Source organism: Enhydra lutris, unplaced genomic scaffold (genome assembly GCF_002288905.1).
Source record: "Enhydra lutris kenyoni isolate GAN:26980312 unplaced genomic scaffold, ASM228890v2 scaffoldscaffold9, whole genome shotgun sequence".
In the NCBI taxonomy this organism is placed as follows: Eukaryota; Metazoa; Chordata; class Mammalia; order Carnivora; family Mustelidae; genus Enhydra; species Enhydra lutris.
The window spans coordinates 41,486,705-41,505,805 of NW_019154093.1; the positions used below are offsets into that span (position 1 = coordinate 41,486,705).

At 33.8% G+C, this 19,101-nt stretch overlaps 1 protein-coding gene across 1 annotated transcript in view; it reads right to left on the reverse strand.

Annotated features, from left to right (window-relative positions):
* Positions 1 to 578: 578 nt before the first annotated feature.
* The window catches only part of LOC111143607 (leucine rich repeats and IQ motif containing 3), a 169,511-nt gene continuing 150,988 nt past the window's right edge, over positions 579 to 19,101 (reverse strand). Inside the window, exons 7-8 of the mRNA XM_022497440.1 lie at positions 10,663 to 11,386; positions 579 to 871 (exon numbers count right to left, since the gene is read on the reverse strand). Of these exons, the coding sequence (XP_022353148.1) occupies positions 715 to 871; positions 10,663 to 11,386 (881 nt within the window). The 3' untranslated portion in view covers positions 579 to 714. The remainder of the gene's footprint in view (positions 872 to 10,662; positions 11,387 to 19,101) is intronic.

Here is a 19,101-nt window from a genome sequence, read left to right on the forward strand (position 1 = left end):
AAGGTCATTAGATTGACCTGGGATAGAACTTAAATAGAAAAAGAGAGTTATAAACAAAAAAAGCATTGTGTGTAATATAATATCTGCCTTAGTACAAAGTAATAGAAACATTATCTTATAATCACCAAGGAAGCCAAAAGGAATGCTTAATTTCCGGTTTATGTTTGACATTTTCTGAATTTTTATAAGGATATGAATCACTGATATAATGGTGAAGATTTTATTTTGAAATAAGAAACTCAGAAATTGTTTTAACAAAATAAATGGGAAATATAATTAAATATATGAAAGTACATAATGAAACTAATCAAGGTACACAGTGTCTTAATAAAAGTCAACAGCTGGGGCAGAAATTACTATGCTAAGATTGCCAGAGAAACTGAAAATAGCTTTAGGGTAACTATCCTTGGAATATGAAGCAATACAGTTAATGCCTTTGCATTATTTCCTGCAATAAATTAAATAAGTTTTAAATGTTCCTTGGACATCTGGAAATATAAGGAACCTTTTGGGGGGTGTCAAGTTAACTTGATTCAAATTAAATTATGATCAACAAGAGAAACAGTTTAATTATTGCTTATATTTTAGAAGATTTATATACAAATCCATCTTGTTACATAGAGTATTTCTTCTCTCATAGAATTATTTCAAAGTCCTTCAATTAAACATATTAGCCATAATTCAAAAGGACCACAGATGTAACCTGGCATTGGTTCATTTTGTCACTCCTCTGGGAACTTGGAAGATGAAATTCGTTTTCATAATTGCAGCTTTTGTTTGAGCATCTTCAAATCTTTCACAAGCTTTTTGAAAGGCAATCATATCAAAAACAAATTTTTCTTTACAGTGTTTTTTATATGTTTCTTGAGCCCTAAAAAGAAAAAAAGTAAAGTAATAGAATGAGATACTTTTAAAAAACAAAAAGTGTAACAATTATTCAGATTATTAATGGTAAGTAGATGCTTTTAAAGCAGACATAAAAGTGGGAAAAAATTAGAACTTCACTTATTGCATAGAATTTTATTAGAACAATAATACCTATAATTTATGTAATAAATAAATACCTATAATTTAATAATATTTATATTATTTTTAAGATTTCTAAGATTTCTATTGGTTGTAACAGAATTTTCATAAATCCTGGTTTAGATTCCCAACAAAGCATCTAAACCAGGCTATGCTAAGATTTTCAGAATTTTGGGGGCTCCTGGTTAGCTCAGTTGGTTAAGTGTCTGCCTTTGGCTTAGGTCATTAAACACAGGGGCCTGTGATTGACCCCTTCATCAGTATCCCTGTTCAGTGGAGAGTCTGCTTTTCTCTTTCCCTCTGTCCCTCCCCTCTGCTTGTGTGTGCATGTTCTCTCTCTCTCAAATAAGTAAAATCTTTTATTTTTTTAAAGACTGTATTTATTTATTTGACAGAGAGACCGCACATGCAGGGGGAGGGGCAGGCAAAGGGAGAAGGAGGCTCTCTTCTGAGCAAGGAGCCCAGACACTAGGGACTCCATTCCAGGACCCTGGTATCACGACCTGAGCAGAAGGCAGACACTTAACCAACTGAACCACCCAGGCATCCCTAAATAAAATCTTAAAAAAAAAAAAAAAAAAAAAAAGATTTGCAGAACATTTATTTTAAGCCTCACTATATCCAAGTTTTTTCTAGGATGCTGTTATGGACTGAACTGTGTTCCCACTTCCAACCTCAAAATTCATATTGAAGTCCTAAACTCCAGTACCTTCGAATGTTACTGTATTTGGAGATAGGGTCTTTAAGAGGTAATTAATTTTAAATGTTATCATGCAGATGATATGAGTGGTGCCCTTATTAAAAAGATGAAGAGACACTAAGGATATGAACACATAGAACAAACATCATATTACAACATAATGAGAAGGCAGCCAGGGAAAAAAGTTCTCAAACCTGAGAAACCAAATTTGACATACCTTGATCTTGGGCTTCTAGACTTCAAAACTGTAAGAAAATAAATTTATGTTGTTTAAGCCACTCAGTCTGTGGTATTTTGTTATGGCAGCACCAGCAGACTATTATGGACTCTAAGTTGGGAAAAGGTGAATGAGGTTACCCTGTCAAAACTAGAAAATGTCCTAGTCCTTACAGGACTTCACTCATTCATCCTCATTCATACAATAAGTATGTATTATAATGCCCCTAGATGCTGGAACCATAAAGATAAATACGACATAACTATGAGAGGTTTATAGAAAGTAGAGAAATAATGAATACATAAATAATATTTTAGTGGCATAATTAAAGCACTATGTAACAATACAAGGAAGGCATAATAAAAAAATTAGTAAATATTATCTGAAGAAGGGGGTATGGAAAGACAAAAAAAGACCAGATTTGAAATAATCCTTGAACTTAGTCTTGAAAGATGTGTATTTTTCAGGCAGAAAGTATAAGGGAAAAACATTTCACTCATGTATGTTTGTTTAAATAGCACGAACAACTAAAATAAAGGCAAAGATAATAGCATAGCTTGGCATGCTCTAAGAAGTGACAACACTCTAATTTCTGAGACAGTGGAACAGATAACTCTGAAGAAACAGACTTACAGCAGATCATAGAACTCTCGATTTATATTTACATATACTCGGAAATCTGGACTTAGGGAGTAGAAGAAAGGCCAAATTTGGAAAGTCTGCAACTTACTATGTGATTTTAGACAAGTTATTTCTGTTCTCTTTACCTCATTTTCTTCATTTTTAAAAAGGGGATAATCCAACTCATGAGGTTCAGTAAAATACTAAATGAGTTAATACACTTAAAATCCTTAGAACAGTGCCTGACATTTAATAATTCCTTTTACTGGATGGATAATAATGGTATTTATCAGGATAGGAAATATAGGAAGAGCAGCCAGATGAAAAGAAATATCAGAATTCTCTTTTGGTAATATTGTGTTTAAGGAGCCTGGCTGTCCATGTGGTAATGCTCACATAGTTGACCAGAGAGAAGCAATGGTTAATGGATAAGAGAAAATGTAGTAAAGCCATTCTGCTTGGGGTTGAGATGCAGGTCTGCAACTTACTGTGGGATGTGGGACACATTATTTCAAACTCTGTCTGAATCATTTTCTTTATCTTTAAGAAGAGATATTCTAACTCAAAGGATTTAGTAAGAACTAAATAGCTAATACATTTAAAGCCTTTAGAATGCCTGACATTTAATAATCACTCAATGAAAATTAGCTTTAACTATTTTGAATCTGGATCTCTAGAGAATAGCTATATCTAGACATGTAGCAGAGTAGAAGTCATGGCCAAAGGGACTTTGCAGATGTAATTAATAGTATTAAGTAAGTCTAAGAAATGTATTAAAATAATCATCATACAGATAACAATTATAAACTCTGGACTAAATGTAAAAAACAAACAAACAAAAGAACACAATGAAAACAAAAAACTAAACTATTAAAAAGTACTGAAGAGTGAGAAATAACAATCTATTATATTTATATATGCCAGGGTCAGATAATTGGAAAACAAAACTGAGAAACAATTCCATTTACAATAGCATCAAAAAAATAAAAACAAATACTTAGGTATAAGTTTAACAAAACATATACAAGACTTGTGAGTCAAGATAATAAACTATTTTTGAAAATTAAAGAAGATCTAAATTAATGGAAAGTTCCACCATTTCAAGGACTGGGAGACAATATTATCTAGATGTTAATTATCCCCAAATTTATCTATATATGCAATGCAAACCCAATGAATATGCTAAGAGTCTTTTTGGTAGAAATTAACTTTTAAATTTGTTTTACATTTATAGAAGATCAAATTTAGATTAAGATTATATTAAGATATAAGATTAAGATGAATAAATATTAAACTTAGGTATTTTGGATTTATTAAAATTTCAGTTCTATGTCAATGCAAAGGTCTGGTATTAACCAAAGCAATCTTGGGAAAGGAAGAACAAAGTTAGAGTTTGTATTTTCTTATTGCTGTGTAACACATTTAATGTAAAGGTATTGGCTTGTAAGAACAACCACTTTATTATTTCACAGTTTTCATGGGTCAAAAGTCCAGGCACAGCATGGATTAGCTAGCTGGGTTTATTGCTTTTGTTCTCACAAGGCTGAAATCAAGATATCAGCCGGTGCTGTGGTTCTTTCTTTCTTTCTTTTCTTTCTTTTTTTTTTTTTTAAGATTTATTTATTCATTTTAGAGAGAGAGTGCGCAGAGGGAAACTTTAGCAGACTCCTCACAGAGTTGGGAGTCTGATGCAGGCTCAGTATCAAGACCCAGATACCATGACCTGAGCCAAAACCATGAGTCAGTCACTCAAATGACTGTGCCACCCAGGGGCCTCACGGCTGTGATTCTCATCCAGGATGTGAGGTCCTGTTTCCCAGATTCTTGGTTGTTGTCAGAATTCATCTCCTTCTCATTCTCTCCACATAGTCTCTTTCATCTTCAAGGCAGCCATGTCATATAAAATCCTCCTACTTTGAATTTCTCTGCCTTTCTTTTCTATTACTACATGTATAGGCTCATGTGATGATGCATTGGGCCTGCCTGGATAATCCAAGATAATGTCTCTATTTTAAGATCCATGAATTAGTACCCTTAATTACATGTTCAGAGTTCTTGTTGCCATGTATGTACTGTTACGGGTAAGAGGAAAAAGAGTAACCAACTGAGGGAGAAGCTAAAGTTAGAGGTCATACAATTAATATTAGTGTAAACTTACAAGCTAGTGATTTCTTTTAGTCATTTTAACCTGAACGCAAGGCATAGAGATAGTTGAATTATTCCAAGGTAGGAGCTGGGGTGGTTAGCATTGTGGAGGCAATGAAAGGAAAGAACTTCAGAGACACTGAATGAAATGGAGAAAAGAATAACTGATATGAAGAACCCTGGAGGACATAGGAGAAATGAAAAGAAAAGAAACATTTAAGGAAGTTTATTTGAGGCTCAAGAGTCATAATATATTTGAATAATTCATGTGGTGAAATAAAAGAAGACAAGAATTGAAAAGATAAAATATTTTATTCATAAATAAGTATACAAGGATTTAAGATTTACGAGGTAGGGCAGTTCCAAGTGATGAAGAAGCCTTTATGTGTCTATGAAAATGAGTTTAAAGGTTGTTGAGATCCAAAAGTATTGGGCAATTGGGAGGGCTGTTCTTATGAATTTGGAAGTTCACTGTGATTACAGCTGAAATTGGATGGAGAAAAGCTTTATAAATTAGGATATAAACACCACAGTGAATAAAGAGAGTAGTCTAGGAGGTAAGCTGATGACCAAACTAAGGACAAGCAGAAGATGATGTAATTAGATAAAGTGCCTTATGTGCCAGATTTTCCATGCTAATTGATACTTTATTGCAAAGTGGACACCCTGCTGTTCTGCCCTGAGAACTTTCATCAGAGTATGAATAAGAATATTTTGGAAATTTCATGACCAGCTTTTACCTAAGATATATAATTTTTCTCATTTCAAAGTCTCTTTTTTTATTCATTCTTAAATACCCTTGCAGATAGTTTATCAACTTTCTAAACTAGAGCTTTATGGTTCCTCTTTCTTTTTTCATACTTCCTCATTCCACAGCAGGATCAGGAACTAAATTCTCAGTAATGACTTCCCTAGCTATTGAGATTCATCAGAATGCTTTTAGGTCAAGTGTTTGATACATTAATGAAGAATCAACCAGGAGGAAAAAAAACAGAAAAATTGCTGAGGTCTCTGGCCAGACTTTACTTTTTTGACTCACTGCTCTCTTCTGCATGTTGATACAAAATCTTTACTTGAAAACATTTATAAAAAAACTCAGTAATGTCTTTTAGGATATGTTACCTACATAGCCAGAATATTGCCTTATTCCTGTGTGTTTTCAAGGAGATGGATAATATCTTTGCAACAGCTTGCAAGAGAAGATAATTCAGTTAAGATACATTAGGAAACTCATTTGACTCTGTATCCTCTACAAATTAATGATGGCCAGGCATTCAATTTGCTGTGATAAAACTAAGCTGATTGAATTTCTCTAACATTGATTTGCACTAGATTTGTATTTTGATATACTAGACTAGCTTTCATTTTCTTTTCCAAAATATATACTAAATTATAGAAAAATTATTTCCAAAAACCATACATACATACACACACACACACACACACACACACACACACACAGAGTATACATTAAGGAAGATGTTTTTAAAATTTTGGAGGAGAAATATATAAAATATTTTCATACTTAAAAAGATATTATATAAAGAATTTCAGTAAATAGTTTAAAATTGTTTTTAACTAGGAAAAGGCTAATGCTTTCTTATTACGTTATGCTCTTTTCTAGTACAAACTACTTTTTAATGATAGCATTTAAAATTATAAATGATTTATTTATTTTATAATTCAAAGGTGTACCTTTTAATCCACTTCACCTATTTCACCCATCGCCCTACCCACTTCCCCTCGGGCATACAGAGATGAAAAGTATAGCATCAGGAATATAAGCAATACTATTGTAATAATGTTCTATGGTGACAGACGGTAACTACACTTACGGTGGTGAGCACTCAGTAACGCATAGCATTGTCAAATCATTATGTTGTACCTGAAATTAATGTAATACTATATGTAAACTATACTTCATCAATCAGCTTTTAAAAATGAGGATGAAATAAGCAGCAATATGGATCACTAAGTATTTCTAGGCAAGCCTTAGGCATATGTATTTACACTGTTTGGATAGTTAAAAATGTCACCAGGATAAAACTGTGACTTGAAAAGCTCCAATCTAATATCAGGCAAAATTGTGTAAAAGACTTTGAAAGAGTAAAAAATGATTACTGGGATCCTTTCTAGTGTACCCTTCAGAGTTATCTGTGTCTTTCAATCTCATTGATCTATTCTACAACCCTATATAAGTTTAAGAAAGCTATGAGTAATACAAATGATTCTTGCCTATAAAAGTATAAACAAATTTAGTCCAGTGGAGTTATAATTATCACTGGTGGATAATGACTAAATTTATTTTGGCATTCCTGATTGCCTTTATATATACATGCTCCTAGAATTGTCATTTGAACTGGCTAAAATATCTTATTGGTTCCTTAATTAGTTAAATAAAATCTTTGATGTGTTCATTTTATAGTGTAAGTTACAGTTTATGCTCTAAAAAATATCCTTTGTAAAGAAGTTTTAGTATATATACAATGGAATATCATTTATACATAAAAAGAGGGAAATTGTGCTATTTGCAATAACATGGATGGACCCTGAAGGCACTATATTAAGTGAAATAAGTTAGACAGAAAGACAAATATTATATGATCCCACCTATGTATGGAATCTAAACAAACTGAACTTACAGATAACAGAGAACAGATTGGTGCTTGCCTGAGGTGGGGAATAAGGAGTAGGTAAAATGGGTAAGGAGGTCAAAAGACACAAAGTTCCAGTTATAAAATAAGTCATGGGATGTAATATATAGCATGGTGACTATAGTTAATAACACTGTATTGTGTATTTAAAATTTGTTGAGAGACTAAATCTTAAAAGTCCTCATCACAAGGAAAACAATTATAATTATATGTGGTAACAGATAGGCTTATTGTAATCATTTTACCATATACAGAACTATTAAAACATTATGTTGTACACTTGAAACTAATATAATGGTATATATCAATTATACTCTCCATAAAAAAATCCTTTGACAACTAATACAGTTTAAATTTATTAAATATAGCTTAATATATTTTGAGTCAATATTAATTTTCAGAGCCTTTGCACTAAGTTTAGTTTAAAATTTAAAAATCATCATGAAACAATTTTTAAAAATTTTTGAATTTGTTTGAGAGCTTTTTCCCACGTGTATTCTGAGGATTAGCATTCTGAGACATTTCTTGAAATGAAGTTTCTGTGGTAAAATGTATGTTTAAAATAAGTTTTATTTTTTTAAGTAGGATTCCTAATGGTCTTTACCATGTGACTGTCCACTGAAATTACAGTCCCTTTCTAAGCTAATTTAATGTTTCTTAAGCAACTGCACTTTCAATCATCCCTCTTCAAAAATCTCTGCTATGAGTAGAGCAATATTCACTACCCCCTTCCTCTTCCCCCTATGTTACCTATTCTGAACTCTTCAATTTTGCTCATCCACTTTGCCAATTATGATTTCCCCCAGCACTTTGCTTTTCCAAATTCAAATTGACAACTGTAATTTCCTACTTCTATTTTTTGTAATGATTCAAGTATATGCTTATATCTGCCACTGAACGGTGAGTTCTTAGAGGATCAAGAATATGTTATTAATTTTTATATGGGGGTGTTGGGAAGAATTGAAATGAATTAACGCTTTGATATTTAGTTATGCTTTCTCTTTGAAGGTGTCCTAGATTACTCTCATCTATTTATTACCTACCATTTAACTAGAAATTTTAATTTTGTCTTGAAGTTCTTATATTATGTTTGTATTATTATTTAACTCTGGTAGTCTTATTGCCTGGTGACTTATCTCCCACCTAGATTTTCAGTTTATTGGTGTCAAATAATCTTTATGTCCCCATATCACTTTGACATCTTCAATAGCTGAAAATGAATTACCATTTGAATGATTTGAATGGAAGGTGTTCCCTAGTAGAAATGCCAATGATCACAGAGAGGTAGAAAAAAAAAAAAAGTGTAGGAAAAATTTATTATCATGAAATAAGCACTTATTTTAAGATAGATACCTATTCTAATAACTAGTGAAGCTATTTTCAAAATTTGGTTAATTATATTTTTAGTATATATTTAATAATTCTGGTTATATATCTTCACTACACATTCTGAAAAAATACACATTATTTCCCATTCCAATGGCTGAAGTATTAAGCACACTAATATACATATGTATACATACATATATATGCATACATTATACATGTATTATAGATATAGATATAGATACATATATAGATATATAGACACACACACACACACACACACACACACACATATATATACATATTATTCGCTTGCCCCAGGGATCTAGCATATGACTTAAATGGACTTACATGCAACCATTACTAATTCAAAAACCTTTTTTTATCCTATTTTTCTCAATAAATAATTACTGAATAGATTTTGGAAACTACTGTACTAGTTTACAAACTAGTTAGGAAACTACTGTACTAGAAATGAAAAGATAGACCAAATTATTTTATAAAGGTCTTTACAAGCTAAACTGATAAAGGCCATCTCGTGGTAACTGCTACAACTGCGCTCTAAATCAAGTACTATAGGAGAACCACCAAATGAAAGGAATTAATTCAGACCGGAAGAACAGTTGTGGAAAGGTAAAAAGTACAGGTATCATTTCAGTTGGTTACTAAAGGATGAATAATAAAAGGATGAATTTTGTCAGTGGTTATACAGTTCATACACTGCATGACAGGGGCAAATAGGGGACAAACAGAAATACAGTCACACTCAGCCAAGCATCAGCCACTAGTGATGTGTTTCCCTGGAGAAATACGTGCCTTGTCCTTCTCATACAGGCACTAACCCCTCACCAATTTGAACACTCCAAATCTTTCTAATTTGCACAATAATAATAGAGGCTTGTTTTGCATAATAATATGTAGATAGCACTAACATTATGGGCTTGTAGTACTCTTTCGAAGTTCATATTTTAAGAAAAAGGGGATAGAACTAGTAAGGTCACTGGAATAAGAAACTACAAATTTGGGTAGGGAATTGGGAATAATTTAGTCTTTATGGAGCAAATAGTGCTGTTAGGGGAAGAGGGAAAGGCTATAGCAGAAAATTTGGTGAGACCAGTCTAGTTAAATTGGAACAAAGTAAGATGTCTGAAATGCTATTCAGATTTTATTCTGTTGGACAATGGCAAAGCATCAATATACTTAAGTAGGAGGTAACATGATCATAACTTAATTTTAAAAGACAGTTGTGGGCAGGTGCCTGGATGGCTCAGTCAGTTAAGTCTCTGCCTTAGGCTCAGGTCATGATCTTATGGTCCTGGTCCTGGGGTCGAGCCCCTAGTCAGGCTCTCTGCTTAGCAGGGAGTCTGCTTCACCCTCTCCTTCTTCCCAACACCCTCCCCGCAAGCTCTGTCTGTCTCTCTCAAATAAATAAATAAAATATTTAAAAAATAAAAGACAGTTGAAGCTTGGCTAGAGAACAGATTTGGGTTGAAGAAAGGATATCTTGAGAATGCAGATGGAACTCTCAATTTGAAGGATAAATTGTGAATCTTAGAATGACTCTGAGTCTGCATTAGAATGGGAGAAGTGGGATTGAAAAGGATCAGTTTGAGACTCCTTTTAAAAGTAAAATGAATAAGAAAACCTATTAGATGTTGGCAATGAGAGAGACTGAGTTGTAAAAGACTGGTTTCTAGCAATGGTCAAGAGGCTAATGATGATTGTCATTTAAAAGAACAACCATTCATTAAGAAGCAGGTTTTGTTGGTTGGGGGTGGAGGTAGGATGAGATGGAGTTGTTTTATTGTCTTATCTTTGGTAATATGTAAGAACATTTTTGTCCTTTTTTGTTGTCTCTATTTTTCAAAGAGAATGTTATAAACAAAGTACTGTTTATTAGGTCCCAATACTTAGTATACAATATTAACATGTAATTGAATTAAAAACCTCTATAATATCAAAACTGTACTTACCTGATTTCCTTCATTTGTTTTAATAAATTTTTTTGATATTTTTCCATTTCTAGTCTTTGCTGAACAATCAGACATTTTTCTTGTAAGACAGCTTGATTCTTCCTCAATCTGTCCATTTTAATAATTCCTTTGGATAAAAGAGTACGCTCATTACTTATGTTTTGAATTAATAAACGGTCTTCAGTCTTTTGTTTTTTTTCTGCTAGAAACATAGCTCTCCTCTCTCTAACTTTCTTGAGGTAATTGAATCTGTCCTGCCAAAGTTGTAGTAAACCATTCTGAATTGTCTCGTTATCTTTTGCAATTAGTTTTTGTGCAGCATTTTTTTTCTTATTTAGGTTTTCTTGAACAGTTGAGCGAACTCTTTCTTGGGCACTTCGTGCAATGGTAATAGCTGCTATTCTTTTCTTATGGCTTTCCTGCTTCTTTTGCTCTGAGTAATATTTATCAATATCCCGAAGTGTTTGGAGTTTTATACCAGTTCTGTGTGCTGTAAAAAACTCTTTTCTTACATTACTCTTCAACAGCATGTCTTTTTTATTAATTGCTGGTTTTTGATGAGTAGTAGGAAACGGCTGGACATATGTAGGAAAATAATAGTTTTCTTTCAATAATGCTGCATACTTCAGTGAATCTGAAGTATGTATGGGTAGTTTGAACACTGATATCCTAAAACTGGCATCCAATTCTTCATTCTCACTTTCATCTTCAGACTCCTTCTGACCTATATCATATGGAAGACAAATATAATACGTTTCACAAATGCTAAGCAGTTTATTTTCTGCCCCTATTGTTTTGAAAGCTACATTAATAAAGTTGACAACAACATGTTATTGACTTTATTAAGGAGCATTTTTCCCACTGATGTTCTTTGTAAACTTGTGTTTTAATAGTGATTTTGGTGAGAGAAATCACTATTGAAACCATTTAACACAAAAATGCACTGATTCCTGTATTTTCTGCATTATCTCTCACAATCACTTAACTGGCAATGACTGAATAGCAGTATCTTATCTTACACTTAGTACTTAATGGTGCATATTATTTTTACACTTAGTTATTATTAGCTCATACTTGCAAAGGACTTTGTAATCCATTTTACCTTATTTGTCTTAACTGGTAGAAATGAATAGCTACCATCATAATTGTTTTTTCTCTTGTTGGACACACAAATCCCTCAACCTCCTTTGCTATTATGTATAGTAATGAGACTAAGTCCTCTCTAGTAAAGTGTGAACAGAAGTAATGTGTGTCATTTCTGGTCTAAGGAAACAAATATGTTTTCTCTATATTTTCTTTCTTCTTCTGACTCACTAGACAGAGATAAGGATAAGGCCCTAGAAGATGGTGAATGCACAGTGTGGAAGGATCCTGGCTCCCTGAATCACACCTTGAAAAACTATGTATTCACCTAGGATTAATCAAACTTGGACTCTTATAGAAGCCAGAAATAAATGGCAATTATGTTTGAGTCAATATATATTTCTGGGTCTATTTGTTATTATAGCCAACCTAACTAATATAATAACTTGAATCACATCATTGTTCATATATTTATTTTCTGACAAACCTAGTTATGAATATAGGATCAGTGGCAAATACAATAACAAAAGTTATGCTTATTAGTCTTAGGAAAAGATGTTTCCCATATTTAACTAATTCCCTCTATCAAAATTACATCTCTACTAACTATGGTCTACAACAGTTTTATTTTTTCTAATAGAAAATTATCTTAAAATCTTTATCTGTCAAATGCAAATCCACTGGTAGAGATTTTATGGAAGTTGAAGTGACCATAAAGAAGGGTAGGACCTAGGTGGCAGCAGGGACGAAGCAAATAGGCATGATTTTCACATGATTTTTTTTTTAACATTTAAAAATGTATACTTTAATAAGCATATAAACAATTAGGTAAGCTTTTGCAGAAGCTGACCAAGATACATATATTAGAAGATACAACTGTCCATCTAAATTTTCTATATTTCATTTTTTTTTCTTTTTGCAGAGTATTCAAGTTGTTTGCTATATAATTTCTCATGTGCCATTTTGGATTTTTGGACAGTCTTTATTGTAAAGACTACTTTTTTGTCTGATGACAAATAGCAGCCACACTGTCCATGATTATTCCGGACCTCCATGTTGGATAAATTCAATTTCTTCTTGAGATACAAGTTTCCTTCTGTATTTCTGAGGTAATGTTTTTATTAGGGGCCATAGGAATATTAACATTAGAAAAGGGAGCAGTCTAAAGCGAAGTAGAAAATCAAGTCTAGCAAGTATAAAAGGTAATATACCAGGATACAAAGTCAAAGTGTCTTGAAAAGGCTATTAAAAGTTTGGGTCCAAAGCAAGGCACTAGACACAGAGGAACAAAATACAGAATTTCAGTTCTAGAGTTCTAGAGTAAATAGAATATGGTCTGGGGAAGCACCTAGAAAAAGTATTCTTTTGCGTTATTTGATTTTATGTGTAAATCTTGGCATGAGAAAACTGGCCAAGAATAAAAAGATCAGGGATAGAAAACACAACTTTAATAAGTTACTGAAGATTCTGGTCATCGATTTCAATTCATATGGGGGATTGGGATTTTTTTCCCCATACCACCAAGCAATGCTCCAACACCAGCCCAGTGTCCTGCAATTCAAATTAATTCTGACACTGTCTACCTGGAGATAGGGTCACCTCCCATAGGTTAAAGTTTCAGTCCTACAAAATTGTCCCTACCCCCTTCAGATGCCAATCACAAGTCCAAGTTATCACCTGAGCTCTGACAAACTGGCTATAGATTAGAGGTTCCACTAACTCCCACCTGGGTTCAATTTGCTAGAGTGGCTCACAGAACTCAGAGAAGCATTTTACATTTTACTTACTAGATTACCAGTTTTTTATAGAAGGATATAACTCACGAGCTACCAGACAGAAGAGATGCATAAGGCAAGGTACAGGGAAAGGGAACAAAACTTCCATGCTGTCTCTCCAAGCACACCACTCTGCCCAAATCTCCACGTGCTCACCAACATACAAGTTCTTAGAACCCAGTCCTTCTGTTTTTTTTATGGAGGCTTCATTACATAGGCATGATTGAGTATACCATTGACAATTAGAATCAAATTCAATCTCCATCTCTTCACCACTTTCCAGAGGTTGAGGGTGGGACCAAACTTTCCAACGCTCTAACCATGGGGCAGGTTCCCCTGGCAACCAGTCTTAGGTGTGAGCCAAAAATCAGCTAACATAACAAGACATTTGTGTTGCTCTTCTCTCATCACTTAGAAAATTCCAAGCATTTTAGGAGTTCTATGCTAGAACCAAAGACAAAGACCAAATATATTTTTCTTGTTATAAATCACAGTATCACAGTTACCAACATACATCAATTTGCTCTTTAATAGCTTAATGCAGTGAATCATGAGACTGAAAGTTCTTTGAAAATTGAAGCCATACTTTATAGTAACTACATATATACTAACTAGCATCTACTAACTACATTTACTTTGTAGATGATGATTGAGATGTCTCTCATTGGCTGATTGAACATAATCCCATTAACAGTTTTCCAAAGTTTCCTAGTTTCAGGGTTCCCGGGTATCTCAGTCAGTTAAATGTCAGACTTTTTATTTCAGTTCAGGTCATGATCTTAGGGTCGTGAGATCAAGCCCCACAAGCGCTGCACAGTGGGCATGAAGTCTGCTGGAGATTCTCTCTCCCTCTGCCCCTCCCCGCCCTCCTGTTAGCATGCACCCACAAGCTGTCTCTGTTAAAAAAAAAAAAAAAAAAGTCTCCAATTTCATTCTGCCTCCAGACATTGCTCAGTGCTATAAAATACATCTTCCTAAAACAGGATTCTAATCATATCATGCCATCCACCCAAAGGGAAACAAAACCTTCATGGTTCTCCACTTACAGAATGAAGGATAGTTCACTTTTAATCCTAGGATCCTTCATCATAGGGAAAGAGCTTCATTTTTTCCCCTATACATACACAACATCTTCCCATCTTTGGCACTTTGCTTATATTATTCTATGCTTTGTCCAGTATGTTGTTTTCCCTATCTGCATATGTACTTAAATTCTATCCATTATTTAAGGCCTCTTCACATTCTTAGTCTTATTCTTTACATAAAGAATTGATATATTTTATTAACTGTGATATCAATCCTCTCCTCATAGAATTTATCACAATCTGGGATGCCTGGGTGCCTCTGTCAGTTAAGCATCTGCCTTTGGCTTAGGTCATGATCTCAGGGTCCTGGGATCAAACCCCATGGGCTCCCTTTTCAGTGGGGAGTCTGCTTCTCCCTCTACCTTCCTGCCACCACCTGTGATCTCTGACTCTCTCGCAAATAAATAAAATCTTTAAAAACAAAAAACCTTATCACAATCCATTTATATTAAAGCTCTATGTAGAAATTTTTAGATATAGTATCAAGCTAGATATAAGCTCCATAGGAGTAGGATTCATCTTTTCTTTCATCCTCCATTCCTAGCCGTTAGCCTAGTATTTTGCAGAGAGGAGGGTCTTTTCTGCAGGGGTGGGGTATGGAGTAAACTAAATAGTAGATGCCAAAAAGTACATGTGTTGGATGAATGAACAGATGAAATAATCTTGTTGCTCAAGAGTAATTTGTCTTTTATAGTGGTAGAAGTCTAAAATTTAGAGACAGGTGGGCTGGATTTGAATCCTATTTTTACCACTTACGTGGCCTAGGCAAGTTATTTAATTCTCTGTGCTTCAGTATACTCACTGTAAGATGGATATAATAATATCCAATTTATAGGGTTCATACAGGATTAAATGACTTAATGAAATGTAAAATGCCTGATGAAACTTGATATTTATGTATTAGAACAATGCCTTATAATGAGTAAGAGCCACATGTTAGTTATTATTACTTTTTCATTATATTTTATCTGGAAAATTTGGAGCTTATCTTATATCCTTAATTTCATTAATAGTATAGTTCAAATAGCCGGATAATCTAATAACAAGTGGGGAAAATACAGCAAAGCACTTTTATTACTCCTTTCAACATCCAATGTATATTGAAGTATAGAATATATAGGAAGCCTTCTTTGTATGCTTATTTTGTTTCAAGACTTTATAATTAATCTCACTAGCTATTGCAAAAATAGAAGCCAACTGATGGAAGTGTTCTCATCTTTTTATAACCAAATTTATAAACCTATCTGCATGTTAATGCACTTTCATCTTCTACCCTGATACAATTAAAAAAAACACCCTTTCCTTCAGCAGCAGTCAAAGTTTTCACATGTACTTTGGCCCCACCAGCCTTTACTTTCCCTTCTCCAATTATCTTAATGTTCTCCTTCTTTTTTTAAAAAGATTTATTTATTTATTTGAGAGTGAGAACGCACAAGCAGGGAATCCATAGGCAGAAGGAGAAACAGGCTCCCCACTGAGCAAGGAGCCTGATATGGGACTAAATTCCAGGACCCTGGAATCATGACCTGAGCCAAAGGTTGCAGCGTAACCAACTGAGCCACCCAGACATCCCATGTCCTCCTTTATCATTGCCTCTCTACTGGATCATTCCCATCAAACCACCAAGGCAAGCACTAGGACATTCTCTTCATCCTCATTGCCCTCTAGCTAGCATTCACTTTTCCTGTTCAATTTTAGAATAAAAACTATTGAAAGAGTTGTCTCCTTTTCATCACCTTTTATATTTTTTCAGCTTATTTAGATATGGATCTTACCTCTACTATTCCCATCCAATTTTGAAACTCTTTCTACCAAAGGCTTTCATGGTGATAAACACAAAAAATACCTTTTTTTCTGTTCTAATTTTTCGTAACTCTCAGTAGTGCTTAGCACAGTTGTTTCTCCTTCTTGAAATCTTTTTTTTCTTTCAAATTCTGATTTGCAGAATTGCTGAAGCTCTCCTCATATCTTAACGAATTCTTTTTTCTTCTTCTAGATTCTCTGAAGCTCCCCTGATTTTTCTCTAGCTTTCTGATTGCTCTTGATTTGCAGATTCTTCTTTGTCCAGCAAATCTCTGGAGTTCTTGAGGACTTGATATTAGGTCTCCTTCCCATCTACAACTCTCTTCTTAAATGAATCATACTTGCAGCTTGTATCAGTCTGTGCACTGGTAACTCTCATATTTATCACCTCCACTTGGAAGTCTTAAAGGTACTTTAAGACATTTTCAAAGTTGGTACATTCAATTTTTTGCTACCAGAAACCAAATCCCACTAAAATCAGCCCTATCTCAGCAAATGCCACCTGCTAGTTTATTCTTCCCACATCAATTTTATCAATTAATATATAGATTTAACCTCAGAAATATAACTAAAATTAACAAATTTTTTTCCTCCTTTTCCCTTCATTAGCTTCCTTCAGGTTTCTATCAGTTCTTAGTTTGACCAACTGCAGTGGCTTGAGTACTCTCCGTATTTCCCAACGGACAACATACTTCATTACCCTCATAGTGATCAAGTCAGAGTCATCTCTTAAAACTTTGTCTTTAAAGGCTTGTGGCTTACATATGACCCCATGATAAAAGTCATTTATTTGCCATAGCCTACAAAAACTTACATGATTTTACACTGTTGTACTTATCAAACTACTTCTAACCACATCTATAATGCTTAGCCAAGACATAAATGATTTGTGGGTTAATTCTCAGGCACTATTTAGAGTGCTAGAACTATAAATGATAAAAAGAAGTTGTTTCCTCTATTACAATTTTGCAAGTGAAAAGTCCGAATTGACTTAGATAAATGTCGTTCCCACCTACTATTAGCTAGAGTTTTCAAAAAGTGAAAACAGTGCTGGCTTAAGAATCATATAGTCTGAAAAAAACAAACAAACAAACAAAAAAAAAAACCACCAACCTTAAAGCCTAGTAGAGGAGACAAATGGGTAAAGCATGTGTCTTCAAAATACTGTAGCTAACAGTAAGGTAAAAGTACATGTATGCAGGAAGCATTGCAACCATAGAAGAAAGATACTTTACCCTATCTGGGTTAGTGAGCTGGTTGTCAGCAAAACTGTTCTGGAGAAGGTAACAGCTAGATTTATTTTTAAAGAGAATCTTTGTTTTATATTTATATTACTATAAGTCCATGTTTGGGGTATATGGAAAAATTCAATGAATTTGCAAAAGGTGTGGGCAAGAGAACAGGAAACAAGGTATTCCCAGGATGGGGGGGATCATAAAGATACAGATGTGAAAAAAAGATATATGTGAAATTTGGTTTTATAAAATATATAGTCAGCAGCTATTATCAGCAGTTAGTTGCTACAGATGTCCAGCAAGCAGGTGGATAAATGAGCTGAATCTAAATGCTGCAAGAGAGGACAAATCAGGAGATAAATATTTGGAGCAATTGCAGAGGTTTTATAGATAAAACTGTAAGCATATTCAAGAGCTACAAGAGAAGTAAGGATGAAACCTTGGGAAAATTGATTTAATATGTACATGATAGGTAAGCCAAACATTAAGGAGAAAAAAAATCTGTGGCTATAGCCTTTTGCTATGTAAGCCTCTAAAGAAATCACTACATGTAAAAGAGACTTGGCATATGTATACACTTAATTTGCCATGGAAAGTCCCTGTCTTTGCCTGCTGTCCTGGTGAAGTTTATGAACAGCAACTGCTTTCGCTTTCAGAAATGACACACGTTGGAAGGTAAATCATTGGGTCACCTTAGCTATAGGGACATTGCCCAATAACAGACAACAAGTAGGAGAGTAATACTGTGCTGTCTGCATTGTTTTAAATTACATTAATATCTTAGTACAATGGCCAGGACTTGACAGATACATAGTAAATGATTTTGTTAAAACATAGGTTACCAGATCCTCAAGGTTCAATGAAAGTTGAGACCATGTCTGTTTTGTTCACTACTTTATACTAAGCACTTAGAAGAATGTCTGGTGTATAAAAGGCTTTCAATAAATATGTGAATATTTATTGAATTAATGAATATTTTTTCTACAGACAGCTAGGCCAAATCAGGGATACTCTTCAGTTTGGGAGGTGGACTGTTGATTTTTAATTGATACTTTCCTCTCATCTTTTGCACCCTCACTTTCTGTATTCCCCACATCTATTGTTATTCCCTTTAAGAACCCTACACTTCAAATATAACATCATAACTTCTGAACAGGACTTAGACACTTCTATTTCTTATCTTTGGCTCAGGCTATTCCCACTTATTTGAAAGGCCTTATTTGCATCACCATCTATAAAAAGATCATTCATCTTGAATAACATAAATACTGTCATTTATTGAACTCTTAATCATGTGGTAGCCTCTAAGGTTACTTTTACATATACATTTATCATTTATTTTAATATTGATAAACCTGTAAGGTAGATGGTATTAATCACTAATCATAATGATACAGCTAATACACACCGAGTGTATTGCTATATAGCAAACACTCGGTGTGTATTAGCTGTATCATC